We start from the raw sequence: 17,883 nt of genomic DNA, 5'->3' as shown, positions 1-17,883 counted from the left end.
GTTTTTACTTTTTTTGGGTGGGGAAACCATATTATACTTTAAAAATATTAGTATTTATCTAGTGAGTTTTTTCTTATAATAAACCACCAGAGAAATATGATTTAAAACCATTGATTATACTGCTGTATACTAACAGCAGCCAAAACCAAGAAAATTGGGTTGAACTTTGCTGTGCTCCACCTTTTAATGGTTTGATTTCCTGTTAAAACCTAGTCCAGGCTGACTGACGTCTCATTTGCTTCTGAACCTGAACTAAGGTCTGCTGGGCGTGCTCAGTAGCCTGCGGGCGATGTGCCCTCACACATGTTGGGTCTTGACCTTGATCGTCTCTGATGGAAACAAACTAATCTACATGTGATGAAGAAACAGCTTATTTAAAGAGAATTTGAGTGTTCAAGTGTCACAGCTGCAGCAATTTGGTGCCAGCATCGATCCGGGCCAAAAGCCGCCGGGTGTCGGTGGGTGTTTGGCATCAGTGCGCTGTAATTACCAGCAGTTACCAGCCAACTGAGGCCAGGTTTTGGCTGACCAGTTTGTGCGGGTAGCGAGTGGCGGACGGTCATTTAGAGGTCGAGTCCGAGTCTGGCTGCTGGCAGAGACGATGAAGTCTGATTTTATGACCAGCTGTTTCGCCGGCCGCTGCTTCCTGCTCTTTACAGTCCTGACATCATGCTGGACTGTTTGGTTTCACATTTATATGATAAACACAAAGTCGGGCAGCAGCCAATTTAACAGAAATGCAAATTAACAAATAACCAGCAAGCCAAGTCCTTTGTCTTAAAGACAGTGAATCATGGAAGCTCAGGCCTGCCAAAAGAAACAAAAGAAACCATAACAATGAGATAAAGTGGTCCATAATAGTTTAAGATCATAGTTTTACTTTTCATTTCATATTTCACTGTCAGCATTAGGAGCAAAAACATTTAATGTGACATAAAGGAAAAATTGCGTTAAGTAAAATAAAGGGAAAATTATAGTGAGACACAATGAAAAATGAGATAATGTTTTACCTCATTCTTTAAGTCTATTTATACACGTTCATCTAAAGGCAGGACATTTATGAGAAAAAGTGAAAAGTAAAATAAAATAAATAATGTCAGTACACACATCTTTTAGTTGGAAATCAGTAGAGAAATCAGTTCCTACAACAAACAAAAAAAACGACAAATGTAACATTTTTGTCATTAAAATTGTTCAGTGTAATAGAGTTTTATTTATATTGCACTAGATGTTGGGATATCTGATTTGGTACTTGGGTATTGCATCAATTTGTTACATATGGTTTTTGTGATTTGATAGGTTGTTAGGTAAAGAGCATAGAGAATACAAATTATGATGTTAAAACTCCAGATTTGTAAGTATCATCTGCAAATAAAGTGTCAGTTATAAAAAAAAAAATACAAAGTAGGGTATAAATAAGGGAAAACAGTCATCCCAACAGCCAAATAAATTTCAAATGTATAATTTAAAATGGAAAAAAAGTGGATCATTAAGAAATATGATCATTTCAAACATAAAAATGTTGACTCAGTATGAGTACCTTTTTTTTTTTTTTTTTTTTTTTAACCTTCTTTTGTTATATGATTGGCACTGATGGGTTTCCATATTGTCTGACTTAGTATTTGTTTTGGGGGATTTTTTGTTTGGTTTTTTTTTTCACCTCTGATTCTTGATGAGGAAACAAGCTGCATCTGTGTAACAACAAAAACGTCATCATTGTGGCGGCGGCGGCACACGACAGGCCTGAAGTAGCAGCATCGCGTGTTGAAACACACACACAGAGCAGTTCTGTGTGGTGTGTGTGTGTGTGTGTGTGTGTGTGTGTGTGTGTGTGTGTGTTAGAGAGAAGTGTGTTGGCCGGTTGCCAGCTGCTGTTTATTGCCTCTTTGCTCTTTTATCCGTCCTCTTCGATGCTCCCTCATCTTCTTGCATTCTTCATCTGTTTGAAGCGGCCTCCCCTCCCTAACCTCTGTGCCCTCCTCTACATCAGTCACTGCATTTTTCCTGTTGTTACATCATCTGTCTCTTCATTTACACTCTCTTCTCATGTCTCCGTCTGTCCATCCATCCTCTAACCCTCCATCCCTCTGGCCTGCTTCCAGCTGTGCTGCAGCAGCTGTCTTGTTTTTCTAAATCATGTAAGCTGATTTAGTTTGAGATGAAAGCAAACAACACAGAGTGTAAAGTAGGAGTCTCAGAAGTCACCAAATCCATGGTTCGGTTTAGTCGTTGGATGTTTTGCATTTAAGGTTAAGTTTTAGAACTTTTAGACCCTAAAACAAAAGAAATTTACTGAAAGGAAATGATTTTGTCTTAATTATGTAAAATTGATTGAATCACTTGCATATTTTTGTTATTTAGCCTCCTTATACAATAGCATAAATAAATACTCTGCTATACTGAAATTTCACTCTTCAAAAGTGGAGCACAGGCTACTTAAACAGTCTTTTAGTACAATTAGTCACACAGCAACATGTTTATTTCTGCTTTTCTATAATTGGATATTTTTAACACTGGAGTCTGTGGGGATTGACTCACTTTTAGAGTCAACCTCAAATGGACATCAGAGAAACTGCAGGTATTGGCACCTTGACCTGGGGTTCTGTTTGTAGTTTTCAGCCTGCTTGATATATGAGAAGTTTTAAAAATGATTGTTTTCACTATTCGTTGAAACTTTATAGATATAGTTAAGCACTTTAGTTAAGCTGCAGCTAATAATTACTAATTAATCTGCTGGTTGAAGCTCATTGGCCTGCATATTTCTGGCTCCAATCCCCAAATCTTTGGCTGATGTTCTCCACAAACTAATAAAAGGAAGAGATCAGGGTTAAAAGAAGGTCCTCAAAGAGTTTCTGGAACAAAACAAAGACAGACTGTCAGCGCTGTGATTTATGATGAAGTAATATTTATTAGTATTACCTGCTTCTGGAAAACGGTACAGTGCTCCAGCAGAGAGCTGGTTTTAGTCTTTGTAGAGGCCCAGGCTCTTTTTGTGTTGCTGGTTTATTGAGTCCAAACTTCTGAATGTTTAGTTGACTGAAGCCAACATCAATTCCAGATGGATTACCATCCGAGGCGCACCTCATTTATACCCGACTGTCTTGCTTTGTTGTCCCTTCTGAGCAGATCTCTGCCTTTTTATAGACATTTGGAGCGCGCTCAGTTTCAGTTGTGTTCCAGGTAACTCGTCCATGTCAGCCTCAGTCTGGAATCGCAATGTTTTGACAACAGGCTGATCTCAGTTTGTCCTGTTAGAGTTCATTTAAGCACAAAATCTCTGTCTCTGTGGATAAAGTTGAGCTGTAATCGTAGCACTTCTGTTGGTGTTAAAATCCAAGACGAAACGTCTAAATATTAAATAAAGCCCAGCTGCTTTTATTTGCCTCATTTTGTCTTTTTTTAAAACTCTACATTTCCCTTTTCGTATTTTTCGCTGTGCATGTCTGAAACCCTCAGTTTGACCTCGGCTGCGACTCGGAGACCTTGTTGGAGCAGGTTTTCAGATCTTAGAGACCTGTCTTTGTTATCTTGTTTTCTGCTGTTGTGTCTTTGTCGCCATGTTTCTGTCTTCCAGCTGCCTTCATCTAAACACACTGACGTGGTGTGGCCTTTGAAAAGCACAAATATGTCTCTCAGTTTGAGTGAATATTTAGGAACCGAGGCTGAGTTTAGCAGTTTGTTTGCTTTTTGCCTTCAGGTTTGCATTTTTCATTGATTAAAAGAGTTCTGGATCAGGTTAAAATGCCTTTAAAGTCCATAAAGTTAGAGTGGAGTCAGCTTTAAGATTTTTTTATTCATTAGGTTAAGGTTCGGGACCTGGTTTTAGCAACTGTTTATAACTTAGTTTAAACTAGTCCTTACATAAGCTTTTTGGAATTAAAAGGTAGCTCCTAAATCACTGCCACATTCAGGATCAGTACCAGCACAAATTTTATTTTGTACATTTGTGAGTTTAATCTTGTAAATGTACACCTAATTTTCAGAAATTTTCTTTAGAAAATCAAGAATTGGGAAAAATCTTTAAGTTTATAATCTTGTAAAGTGGTGAGAACTTTTTCTTTGCAACTGAATCTGGGAGTTTATTCTTGTAAATATTTGAGCTTTTCCTCATAGATTTACCATTTTATTCAAATAATGTTTGATTTTATTTCTACTTCATAAAAGTTTGCAGTCATACAGTTGTAATAAACAGTTTCTGGAGGTTCATTTTTGTTAATTTATTGCTTTATTCTCATATTTCTTTCCTCGTAAATTTACAGGGAAAATGTTTGCCAGTCCAGATTATTTGAAAATCTAGATTAAAGATTTTAGGCTAGCTCATTTTAGCCTGCATGTAACCCAATCATGCTCAAAATGTGATTTAATACTAGAACTACAAACACCTTGACCTTTACATAGGAATTCAAACATCAGCCTCACAGAGATTACTTTAAAACTAACTGGTAGGATGGACATGAACGAAAGTCTGCAGCGTGTTTAGTTTGATGTTAAATACAATCTAGAGTAAGAAGGAAATAATCCGTTACTCAATCCAATCATTTCATCAATCTGAATCCAGGGAAAGATCTTGGATTCAGTTTCATGGTTTCGTTTAGTTTCTTTCAGGTGAAAGCTGTTGGAGTCTGCAAATTTTATGTTTAAGGGACTGTAGCTTGTATTTATTATAGCTTAAAGCTCTTTAGTTCTTTGTATTCAGGATCTAAAATCTTTGGTTCTGGTTTAGTTCTAGAGTTCCTGAGGTACAGCCACCTCTTAGAGATAATTTTTCTTGCTTTATTCCTTAAAACTCTGATATTTAGGGTTGTTCAAATAGGGTTCAGATGTTTGAATTATTGAAGAGACGTGGCTTCTTGAGAGTTTTGTGTTGAAAGTGTATCACCAGAAAGCTAAACAACCTTGGCTTCTTCATGTTGAAGGTCGGAACTGAAGGTAAATGTTGAAGTTAAACAATTCCTCTTTATAAAGAGAAACAAAGATGTGTCGTCTCATACATGTTCCCCATCTTTCTGAGGGAGAGCGGAGCATAAAAATAGAGACAAACGAGTGAAATGAAAGAGAATTAATGAAGGAGATTATTCTGGAGAGAGCCAGGAGTCCTGATGCCTCACTTTGAAGGCCTCCTTCCTTTCTTTCTCTGCACAGAGGGATGGAGTGATGGAGGAGAGTTTTAGTCCCATGACGCTCGCTCTCATTTCCAAGTTTTTCCTCCCTGAGTGATGACGAAGCAGAGGAGCTCTCCATTTCCTTTTCCCATGGTCTTCGTCCATCTGTTTCACTCCATCTGCTGTCTTTTCCCCTTCGTATCTCACCTGTTGTCCTCTTCTTTTCTCCTCCGTTTGTTTCAGGTGGAAGAATAACATGTTTTTCTAATCATCCTTCAAATGTGATTAGGTTAAAACATGCAGCACATTTAGCATTTAATCATTTCCCCCTTGTCATCTGGTCCACCCTTTCTTTCTCTTCCTTTGTGCTATTTTATCCTATTAACAAAAAACAGCCATGACACTTTAAAATAAAGCAAAGTCTGCCTGTGTTGCATTTCCACATAATCCAATCTTAGTGTTTTTACAAGGTCAAAACACACGCTTTTAAAACTTAACCATTATTACATCATATTATTACTATCTAGAGCAGGGCGATATGACCAAAAATATTTATCACGATATGAAAATTTGCGATAACGATATAACTGATGTGACAGTTTAACCAAAAGGCATTTCCAGTGGAAATTGTCCGACATATCCTCAGCATAACCATGTATATTATCCACAAAACTTAAAAAGAGGTTATACACACACAATACGGTAATATTATGTTGAAGCACAGTACGGATCACTCTGCGAGGCTCCTGCCTACGATAGCCGTAATGCTCTGACAAGCCATCAAGCGGTGCGGCTTCGTAGCTTAGCAAAGTCGTACTAAAACATCTGACAGATTTTCGAGCGCCGTGTACGACATAAAATCGTTTCGAGGTCAGTAAACACAACCAGACTTCATACATAAGGCACACGGGATTATAAGGGACACTGTCGATTTTCAGAAAAATCAAAGGATTGATTTTAAGTGTGCCGTATTTTCCAAAAAGCACGGTAATAACGACGGCCCGCTAGCATGCGCTACCAAAAATAGTGCTTTGTTGTTTTTCTGATGGATGAAAGCTAAACCAGTTCCGCACCACTGAAGTTGCAGCATTTTCACAAACCAATTCTGGTTCATCTGTTTCATTCAACGATCCGCTTTCGCCCTTCTCATTCTGCGTCGCCGCCATGTGCCTAGGAAAACAAAGGCACTGTGCATGCGCGCTTTACCCATATTCTATCGCGATATTTCATTTTCTTATTGTTTCTCCAACATTACACCAGTATTACCGTGAACGGTATGATATAGCCCAGGCCTATTACCATCATTACATTACCATTACATGTTAAAAGGCTTTCCTTTTTAAAGTGTGGTCTTGAAATGAGTGAAGTCTTTCATACTCCATAATCTGGAGTACTTTGTAATCAGTAATCAGAATAAGTGATGAACCCATCTCATAATTTTGACAATTTAATCTCAGATTTTTTACTTTACCTTATGATTCTACCTTCATCTGATCATTTTAACTTTCTAATCTCAGAATGTTTGAGAGTCTTGGAAATCAAGAATTTCGACTTGCTACATCAGAAAAAGAACAAAAAAAAGTGTCCTGTGGTGGTATAAACCTTTCACTCTGCCTTTAAGTGGGTAAACAATAAATCACTTAGTGGATGTTTGCTTTTATTGAGCGTGAAGCTGTAGTGGAGGAAAGGAGGTGTGTTGGGTTTCTAACTCATGACCTAATTTTGGAGATTCCGCCTTCATGTAGTCAGGCCGTGATGGAGTCGTATCATCCACCCACAGGCCCTCTGTCTCCCTCTTCCTCTCAGCCTCGTAAATACGACACGTTGACGGATTGATTGAGTTCAGGTGTTCCTCCCACGCGCTCCCAGATGCTTTCGCTTCATCTCATCTGGACTTTCCCTCTTCTTGCAGCACAGATTCTTTCAGTCGACATTTGTGTTTCTGTTTCTGTGATGACCCCTCGGCAGCCTGGAAGTAGACTAAAAATACCAGATCGTAGCTAAGGGCGGTCATCACAAAACACGAAAAAGCATCATCACTGTGCAGATGTTAGTCAGTGGTCTTCTCAGGCATAAAAAAAAGTCCCAAATCAGCTCCAAAGGTAGATCAGTGCAGCCTGAAGCTGTCGTATTTCTTCCTTTAAACCCGGCCTCACCTCCCAGTTCAACCACCAGCTGATGCTTCGTCAGCCGCTAACCATCTCCTCGCTTTGCTGGTGCATCATACTGGGAACCAGCAGAGGGGAACTGGAGGGCTGTGATGGAAAACAGGAAGCAGCTGGGTCAACATCCTGCCTGGCAGGGAGGGAGGGGTCGGCCCCGACACAGGCCGCCGTTTGTTGAGTGGGTGAACAATGTCCCCCTCTGTGTGCCCGCCAACCAATCGAGACGCTCCTCTCTGGATGGTTTCCAGACAGATGAGATGTTGGCAGCAGCAGTTTGGGCTCATTAAAGGGAGGAAAGAGGAGCAGTCAGGATGCTGTGTGGTGGAAAGTCAGTGGTTTTTAAGCTAAAATGAGGAGATTAACCTCCTAACACCCGAACTCTATCATGGCATGCATTTTTAATTTTTCTTTGCTATTTAGGCTGATTGGGACCTGATAAATGTAAAAACAAAGAATTACCAGATTTTTGCTTGTTGCCTAATTTTTGTTTCTGAGAAAAATGAGATCCACATATGAGGACATTAGTTTTAAATTTCGTTAGAACAGTGGCAGTATAATGTCCTCGTTAGTGGACATCAGGCCCTTGTAGAGAAAAATTAAGTATTTTGGTCTAGACAACCGAAAACGTGCTGTCCACATATGTGGATAAGATAAGATAAGATAAGATAAGATAACCTTTATTAGTCCCACACGTGGGAAATTTGTTTTGTCACAGCAGGAAGTGGACAGTGCAAAAGTTATGAGGCAAAAATTAGAATACAATAAGAATAAATACAGTACACAACTGTACAGAATAGAATAAAATACTATATACAGTAGAATAAAATAAAATAAATATACAATAAGATAAAAATAGAATACAAATACAAATACTATATACAACTGAGTAAAAATACAACGATGACAGAAAGGATTATTGCACTTAGTATTATTGCATATGTATGGATGTGTGTGCTTGATCAGTTAGTCTTTATTATGGAGTCTGACAGCAGTGGGGAGGAAAGACCTGCGAAATCTCTCCGTCCCACACCGTGGGTGCCGCAGTCTCCCACTGAAGGAGCTGCTCAGTGCTGTCACAGTCTGCTGCATGGGGTGGGAGATGTTGTCCAACAGGGATGACAGCTTAGCCGCCGTTCTCCTGTCACTCACCACCTCCACTGGGTCCAGAGGGCATCCTAGAACAGAGCTGGCCCTTCGGATCACCCTGTTCAGTCTCTTCCTGTCCCCAGCAGAGATGCTGCCGCCCCTAGCAGACCACACCATAAAAGATAGCAGAAGCCACAACAGAGTCATAGAAGGTCTTCAGGAGTGGGCCCTCCACCCCAAACGACCTGAGTCTCCGCAGCAGGTACAGCCTGCTCTGCCCTTTCCTGTAGAGGGCGTCTGAGTTATGAGTCCAGTCCAGTCTATTGTTCAGATGAACACCAAGGTACCTGTAGCTGTCCACAGCCTCAATGTCCATACCTTGGATGTTCAGTGGTTGCAGTGGAGAATGCTTGTGCCTGCGGAAGTCTACCACCAGTTCCTTGGTTTTACTGGCGTTGATCTGGAGGTAGTTCTGCTGGCACCAGTCCACAAAGTCTTGGGTCAGACCTCTGTACTCCTTGTCGTCCCCATCAGTGATGAGGCCGACTATTGCAGAGTCATCAGAGAACTTCTGCAGGAAGCACTGGGTGGAATTGTGGGAGAAGTCTGCAGTGTAGATGGTGAAGAGGAACGGAGCCAGAACCGTTCCCTGTGGGGCCCCCGTACTGCAGACGACCCTGTCCGACACACAGCCCTGAGTCCTCACATACTGTGGTCGGTCGGTGAGGTAGTCCAGGATCCAGGTAGTGAGGTGATGGTCCACTCCAGAGTTCACCAGCTTGTCCTTTAGAACCGAGGGAAGAATAGTGTTGAAGGCACTGGAGAAATCAAAGAACATGATTCTCACAGTGCTTCCAGCGGTCTCCAGGTGAGCGAGGGAACGATGTAGGAGGTGAATGACGGCATCATCCGCTCCAATGCCAGGCTGGTAGGCAAACTGAAGTGGGTCCAGTGATGAGCTTATTAGGCGCCGAAGCTGAGCCAGGACCAACCGCTCCAGGGTCTTCATCAGGTGGGATGTCAGAGCCACCGGCCTGTAGCTGTTGAGGTCCTTGGGGCGTGAAGTCTTTGGCACTGGTACAACACAGGAGGTTTTCCAGAGCTGTGGGACTCTTCCCAACCTCAGGCTCAGGTTGAAGAGGTGCTCCATCACCCCACACAGTTGGTCCGCGCAGGACCTGACGACCCTCGAGCTGATGCCATCTGGACCCGCTGCCTTCTTGCCATTAATCCTCCTCAGTTCCCTCCTAACCTGGGTGGTTGAGAGAGACAGGCTGGAGCCTTGTGTTGAGTGTGTATTGGATGCTACAGTTGGGGGTGGGGGGGAGTGAGCAGGGTGAATAGAGGAGGTGTGAAGTGTCTGAGGTGGAACAGCAGCAGTGGGGGTGGGTGAGTCTGCAGCCGATGTTGCAGACTGCCTCATGGCTGAATCAAATCTGTTGAAGAAATGATTCAGTTCATTTGCCCATCTCACATCCCTCCCAGGCAGAGAGTTCTGCTGTTTGTGGCCCGAGATGGTTCTGAGGCCTCTCCAGACTTCACCAACGTTGTTTTGTTGAAGCTGGTTCTCCATCTTCTGCCTGTAGCTCTCCTTCCCATTCCTTATCAGTCCCCTCAGCTCTCTCTGCACCCTTTTCAACTCCTCTTTGTCTCTGGATTTGAAGGCCCTAGGAGGATGCCAGGTGGCCTAGGAGGATGCCAGGTCCTAGGAGGTTAAAATTCAGAATTGAGACAAAAATGTAAAAAAGAAACTACATTAAAACATCAGAAACCAGCTGAATCAAAAGAAAATAAATTTATTGAGATATTTATTAGTTTTCTGTCAGTCTTTTTCCTCCATAGGGAGCATCGCACACTCTGCACGAAAACTGTCAGTGTGAGTCTCAGGTATCAATGCGTTAGAAAACCAGTGTTTCATGGGGCTTTTAGCACTTCCTGTCAGTACTTTGTAGTCTGAGGGTCTGCAGGCTGACACAGATTGCTGCAGATGAATTAGTAAAGAGGGGCTGGAGGCTCTAAGTGGCTCTGGCCCACTGGCCTACTTAACGGCAAGCCCGAGGTGTCTCAGAGTCCAGCAGTTTTAAAGGAGCCTGCGGTGGGATGACGACTACAGAAAACATCTGGACGCCTCACGTTTTCTTTTTTATGAAAGGCGTTCATCAGCAGTTACTGAAATACAGCTTCTTTAATGATAAACTCAGAGGTTAAAGGTCGCACATCTCTATGCAGACTGAAGAGATTCCCCATATGTGACCACAGACATGTTAATGTCAAAGTATTGAAATTAAGTTGTATAAATAGAAATATTTTTAGATTGAAATGCCAATTATGACTAAGTTTCAATATAGATGAAATTAAAATGTCCCAATTTTGTGATTTCAATATGAGTTGAAATGTGACTTTAAATATTTTGATTTTATTTGTTGTATCTTATCCAGTAAAGTTTGTTTGAGGCTTTGAAACATTTTCTATTTACTTGATAACAGAACTTAAAGAACTACAGCTCCATATTGAATACTTTAAAGGTGTGTTAGAGTACCTTTACTGTACGGTTTTTAGCTGACTGTAGAAAACAAACAAACCCAGCTCTCTGTAAGAGGCCACATTCTTTCAGTAGGAGGGCCCAGATTTGGTCCACGGGCCTGTGTTTTCTCACTGCTGGTGTTTTGTCCTGTTTGAAGTGTGTGTGTGTGTGTGTGTGTGTGTGTGTGTGTGTGTGTGTGTGTGTGTGTGTGTGTGTGTGTGTGTGTGTGTGTGTTTGTTTTTAAAACCACAGAGTGTTTTTGTTAGAGAGCCGTCTCTGCAGTGTGAGTGGAAACGACCTCCCTGATAATACCAACATTATCGCACTCCAATAACACACACACACACACGCACACACGCACACACAGTGCAAGTGTGTGTGTGTGGTTTGACATCATTTGGCCTCCGCCCTCCTCATTTCCCATGACCTCTGACACTCGGCACCTCAGATGGTTGCAGGAGTTATTTTGTGGGGAACCTTTAGAAGAATTTAGAATACAAATATTTTCTCATCTACTGATTTTGTCTTTATTTCCTGATTCTAACATTTGATTGATTGATTCTAAGATTAAAGTGCTTAAAGAACATATAGATTAATGTAAGTTGATCTCCCTCTTAATGGACTTGTACGTTTTTATATAGTGTTATTTTTTGGTTGCTTTTAACCTTTGTATTTTCTCAGCTGTGGTTCTTCATGGTTCTTCTGTACCATGACGGTATTTCTGATCGTGTCCTGTTATCGTGTTCAGTCTGCTGTGACTTTTGGCCTGGTGTTGGTCGTCTGTCAGCTTTAACAAGCCTCTTCTTCCTCTTTGTCACCCTTAACAAGCCTCTTCTTCCTCTTTGTCACCCTTGACACCACTGAGGAGGAGCTGATTGGCTGCCTCGTTACTCCATCAGGCATTTTTAATTCCATTTTTTCCCTGAAGGCATCACATGTTCCTCACAGTTTAATAATGTGTGTTTTTCCTTTCTTTGTGTCTTCCAGATGCGTTTGTAAACAGTCAGGAGTGGACGCTGAGTCGGACGGTGCCCGAGCTCAAAGTGGTGAGTTCAGAGCGTTAAAGGGGAGGGGGTCACCTGTCCAAGAGTCAAGCTTCAGCGGGATGGCATACCACTATGGAGATCATTTCCTGCCAAAACTTAACAAAAATCCCAACAAACAAACAACAAACAGAAACATTAAAGAGATTTATTTTTTAAATGTCGAGATTGGCTGCTGTTCAGGGGAGCAACTCAATGTAAAGGTGCTCTAAGTATTTTATTTTGAAGATTTAGTTACTTCTAAAAACCCAACCTGGACTTCTGTCTCACGATTCCTGACTTGCAGGCTTTAGGACACTACAAGAAGTGAATACACGAAGATAACCAAACAGATGTACAATTTTGATCATTTTAACTTTGAAGATTAAATAAAATAAAATAAAATAAATGATGGATGTTAAAATTGTGAGATTAAAATTTCATAAGTTAAATGTTTTGAGATAAAAGTTTAAAAACATGTTGAAAATGTAATTCAAAAGTAAAAATGATTAGATGAGATTAACTATGAGGTCATGTCAAAATTATGAAAGTAAAATGTCAAAGTTGTGAGATTATAACATCAAAATTAAAACAATACATCACAACCATGAGAAGCAAACTTTAAAAGCAAAATGTTAAAATAAAGTCAAATATTTACGTTAAGTATAAAAACTATAAGACCAAAATATTAAGCTCAGAGATAAAAGTAAAATATTACATTTTATGTCTAAAATGTCAAAATTATGATATAACTTGGGGACTAAAAAAAAAAGCTTTTATAGCACAATATTAAAATTTCAAGATAAAAGTTAAATATTCACATAATGTATAAATATTTTAAGAGTAAAATATCAATATTTTCATTTAACTAAAATTTAAGTTGAGATTATTATGGGCCTAACAAATAAAAAATTGCGAGTAACTATGATTCATATTTCATTTCTGCTGAAGCATTTGTTTGTCCACTCACAGAAGCAGTAACAGCTCCATGTGCTTGAATTATATCATCTTCACCAGCAACACTAGAAAACTTTTAAAACCAGTATGAGTTCCTGTTGATGGAGTGATTACAGTCTGCTGAATGTTTTAGGAGATGCTAACTTCCCTTCTGTCTCCCCCTCAGGGCATTGTGGGTAATCTGGCCAGTGGTAAGTCAGCGCTGGTCCACAGATACCTGACGGGAACGTATGTCCAGGAGGAGTCACCAGAGGGTAAGAACATCATAGCATGTCTGTCTTTGTTTGGCTGGACCAGCTATTTCTTCTTCTTCTTCTTCTAATAAAATGGCAGAGCAGTCGTCCGCCTTCTCAGACTGAATCAGTCTAAAACACAGAGGAGAAAATAATGAGCGGATTAAACGTCATTTAACAACCTCCTTACAGCACAAGCCTAACCAGCAGAGCGAAAAAAGCTCCTCAGTCAGGCTCAGAAGCTTTCCAAGTCGCATTAAAAAGAGATTTCACTCCACTTTTGGGAGAAAGCTGAAGTGGTTTTTTTTTGGGTTCAAATAAACATTTGTAGAGTTTGAGATGGAGCTGAATCACCGCAGGAGGCTTTAAATGATCAGATCTGCTGGTTTAATGCCGATCTGTCAGCCTGTTAGAGGGAAAATATATCAATATAAGCAATGAGTGACTGAAAATGAATACTGAGTGAGATGAAAACAGCAGAAAGTGACATTAAAAAGTCAAACTTTTATTAGATATTTGTTCTGCTTACTGAAAAACCAACAAATTTGACCTCTTTGGGGCGTGAGCGTGGATTTAAAAAGTGAAGAAGAAGTGATTTAAGCATAACATCGCGCTCAGTTTCTTAATATCTGAGAAACAGTGAACACCCAAAAGGTTAAACTTCTCTGCTGGCTGACCCAGAATCACTTATGAAACTTTAAAGATGACTTTTTGTCTCAGAGAAAAGATGAAGCCCTACTTTCCTCCGGTGTCTCAACTCACACGCCCTGCAGGGACGGCCATATTCCTCATGTAATATTAAAGCTGCCCACACACACACTGTTACTGTACAGGACGGCAGGGTCCTCAGGCACAGACCCACTTTACGAAACCCGCTTTAATATTTCAGCACATGAGCTGTTTCCTCTCAGGGATCCTGCACGCACAGCCAAGGCACTTTCTGCTCACTTTCCTTTATCAATCACACCGACAGACGCTGCAGCGCTTTTACTTTTCATTCATTCATCCTTCTACTGTCCAGAGAGGTGGTGCACCGAACTCACAGTTCAAACCACTGGTGAGGAGCTTTAAGCTCGAGTTGTTTAGTTGAAGCAAAAAAGCTTCTTTATTCCCTCAGAAAAAAACAACAAAAAAACTGCATCTTTCTGATAACTAACAGGGGCGATACCTCTGCCTGTATAAAGAAATCAATGGCATGTATGGAGGACCAAACTTGCCAAAATAAGCAAGCCAATAACACAAATTATGCCATTAAATGCACCTATAAAAATATTAAAAATGATTGCCGTCTTTCACATGAGACATAAATGGGTTTTTTTCTTATGTATTATTTTTTTCTGTTTTCCTTTTTTTTTTAATTTATCTGTCTTTATTTATACATAAGTACGTCATTACGTTTAGAACTTTTAAATTCATCTTGCAGCTGCTTTTATGTTTACTCATCTTTATATTTATTTTGCAAGTTATTTATTTTTATCATCAGTGTTTTTTATTTCTTTTTTAATTTTGGCAGTTTTGGTCCTTCGTGCATAACTAAAAATATATATTTATGAAGCCTGACACCAAGTTTTTAAAAAGTTTTTAAAAGAGCTAAAAGAAGAATATGCAAAGGATGAAAATCCAATAGTTAAATCAAAATCAAAAGTTTATAACAGCTTCAAATCAAGTCTGAAAACAGTCTAAAACTAGTAAATATATAAATTAAAGTCCAAAATAAACTCTAAATAACCCAGACCAGGTCCATAAAGTCCCCAAACAAACACAAAAGAATTTAAAACAAGATCTTTTATTGTTTAATTTCTTCTTTGTTGCTTTTACTTACCATGATTGCCTGAACGTTTTATTGTTGTAAATGTTTTTTGGGTTTTTTGTTCTTAATCTTTTCACTGTACATTTTAGTCCAAAACCATTTTCCAAAATTAACAAAAAATGGCAAAAATCAGGTCAGAACCACAATCCAAACACAAGTCTACAATTAGGCCCAAATTCGTTGACATCAATTTGTATATCAAATATCAATATCAAATTACTCTAAAAACGTCTAAAATGATGACCAAACTCCGTCTGAAATCAGTTCTTACATGGTCCAATTTAATGAACCCAAAATAAGTCCCGAACACCCCAAAACAAAGTCTAAAAGCAGTAAAAATCAGTCTAATATATTTCAATAAATATTTTCAAAACTCGTGTCTATGCTCAGTAACGTTAACATATTTTTAAAGAAAGTTTTATTTTCTTCACTATTTCCTTGTTTTTGGTTTTAGTTGCGTTAGTGCTCAATACCCTTCTTTTTGCTGTCCTTTCACATTAAAAGCTTTAAGTTGGCTGACCAGATGAAACTCCGTTACTTTAAAACCTCTGCAGAACGTTTTGAATTTTTCAGTCTAATTAAAAATGCTGCAGCCAGAAGTCTTCAGACGGAACAGAGTCAAAGAAGTACTTTGGCTACTTTTGAGGGTCCGCTGTGGAGCTGCAGCTAATTACCCCCTGCCGACCTCTTTGTGTATTTAAAGCCTTGAAAACCATCAAACATGGTTTATTTGAGAAGAAACCTTTGCTGCTTTTGTTATGTTGTTATGTGGGGACCCACCCCGAAATCAGCCCGCAGACCAATTTTAGCTGCTGGTCCCTCTGCGGAGAGACTTCGAAGTGTGGGAGGCAGGAAGAGGAGGAGGTTTATTTTTTTTAATTTAATACGCCTGCAGAGAGGTCGATCAAAGGTCAGCTGATAAGAGGGGACCCCAGGGACTACATTAAAGCACAAAAAAGAAAAAAACTACAAGCAGAGCAAAGACAGCTGGGAAGAGAGTTGGTGGCGATGGGGAATCCCAGAGCAGATAACTTCACGCTAAAACATGAGAAAGTCTTCCACGGTGGTGACGTTCTCCTCAGTGTCGTGCTGCTAAATGCCCGGCGGCCTCCCGCCTTAATTACACTGCAGTGCTGCCAAAAGCAACACGACACGGCTTTTCGAGCAGGTCCACATACCACATTCAAACAACGGCTCCCCCTTATCTCTTATCGAATTACTTGGCACCACTGCCCGTCGAGGAAGCGGCGATTCAAGTCCAATTAAATAAAAAAAAAGGAGATAAAAAGCTTTTCTGAAATCGTTGCATAACCACAGAGAAATAAAAGCAGCCCAAGGGGGAAAGCTGTTTTGAAATTCCTCGGATCTAAAAATACGCCGGCTGCCTGGATTCCCATGGCGATTGATTGGAAGCGGAGTTGGTGGCTTGCGAGCGGCGAGGCGACCGCAGCGCCATGAAGCCACCGACCAGAACTATTCTGAGGCTGCAGGCTGGAGCCTCGCTGCTGCAGAGGGAAAAAAAGCTTCATCGCTGACTCAAAAACATGCAGGTTGCCCAGATTTACCTCTGTGGTGCGTTTAAGGACTGTCAGAAATGCCCAGATTTATTTCTATTTCTAAAGACTCTGACACTTTGCAGAGAGTGAAATCCTGCAGAAGCAGCACTGATAGTTTGAGAAAAAGTCCGACTGAGACTGTTTGTACAGCAGCACATGGGATCCATTACAACAGGGAGAGAGAGGGGAGCTATGGTTGGGAAATCACCCACAGCCACCAAACTAATGCTGCTGACTGTGGTTTGAGGAGCTGCCGCTCTCACAAGCAGCCAAACATCATTCACAGATTCTATTGTTCTCGTGGCTTTAACGGAAAAAGAAACGCTGGGAGGCATCAACAAAGTCTCCAGTCCAATCTTTCCAGAACAGTCATTATTATTATTTTTGTCAGGTTTACACAGACATGTGGAGAGGCAAGCTTTGGTTCAGTCTGCGATTTGTCAGAAAAGAAGGTGACACCCCAAAAGTTTAGTTCATTATTATTTATTCTTCAGTGATCGTACCAGAAGGAGCAGGAGTACAGCTCTGAACATCCAGTCACGAAAAACAATCTGCGGCTACAAGAAGTCAACAGAGTCTCAGCATCAAGGAGTCATAGAAGACACACGTGTATTTAAAAACCTCAGATTTAATCCTGCCCATAAAAACTTTTCTCTTGCCACAAGGGGTCACCACAGTGGATCGCTCTGCATGTTTAATTTGGCAGATTGTTATGCTGGGCAACTTTCCTGACGCAATCTCAAACGGGATTAGTGTCTCCGACTGGAATCTAAGCAGTGACAGGTGAGTATGGTGGCCACCACACAAGGCAAAGATTAAATCACCTCCCAAAATTTCCAAATCTGAACCTAAAAAATTTACAAGAAGTCCTAAACTTATTCCAAAATTGAATCCAAAACTTACTAAGTCCCGAATTAAGTTTAAGTCAAACCAAAACCCAGTTCAGAATCATCCAAACCCCTAAAGAGTTAAAAATCAGTCTTGAATCAAGTCCCAAGGTTAAACACCACAAAAGTAAGTCCAAAAACCAGATCACTAAATCAGAATCCCAAACTGAAAAATGTCCAAAATTTACAACAAAACGAAGTCAAAGTCAATGTAAAACAGTCCAAAATGATTCCAATCAAGTTCTTAAAGAGTCCAAAATCAAAGTCTTGAATAAAGTCCCGTAGTAACTGAAACAGCCCAAATCTAAATCTCCAGTAAGTCTAAAACAATTCAAAACCAGATGATTGTAAGTCACAAATCAAGTTCAAATGCTGCAAAGCCACCTCCCAGAAAATTTCAAATCCAAGTGCAAGTTTTAAAGGGCCTCAAACTAATTTTAATAATAATTTCAACCCACAGTCCAAAATCAAAGTCTTAAATCAAGTTCCAAATAACTCAAACAGCACAAAACTAAGTCCCCAGTAAGTCTAAAACAGTTCA

The 17,883-nt window shown here is 40.2% G+C and overlaps 1 protein-coding gene across 6 annotated transcripts in view; it reads left to right on the top strand.

Annotated features, from left to right (window-relative positions):
• The window catches only part of agap1 (ArfGAP with GTPase domain, ankyrin repeat and PH domain 1), a 194,224-nt gene that overhangs the window by 76,275 nt on the left and 100,066 nt on the right, over positions 1-17,883 (top strand). For all 6 annotated transcript variants that reach the window (XM_085397803.1, XM_085397804.1, XM_085397801.1 and 3 more), the window contains 2 exons: positions 11,865-11,923; positions 13,023-13,110. In XM_085397803.1, coding sequence (XP_085253929.1) covers positions 11,865-11,923; positions 13,023-13,110 — 147 coding nt within the window. The remainder of the gene's footprint in view (positions 1-11,864; positions 11,924-13,022; positions 13,111-17,883) is intronic.

Source organism: Rhamphochromis longiceps, linkage group LG23 (genome assembly GCF_057381845.1).
Source record: "Rhamphochromis longiceps isolate RC_006_pf linkage group LG23, R_longiceps_female_GT1.1, whole genome shotgun sequence".
NCBI lineage: Eukaryota > Metazoa > Chordata > Actinopteri > Cichliformes > Cichlidae > Rhamphochromis > Rhamphochromis longiceps.
This window is presented reverse-complemented; position numbering and strand designations above follow the sequence as displayed.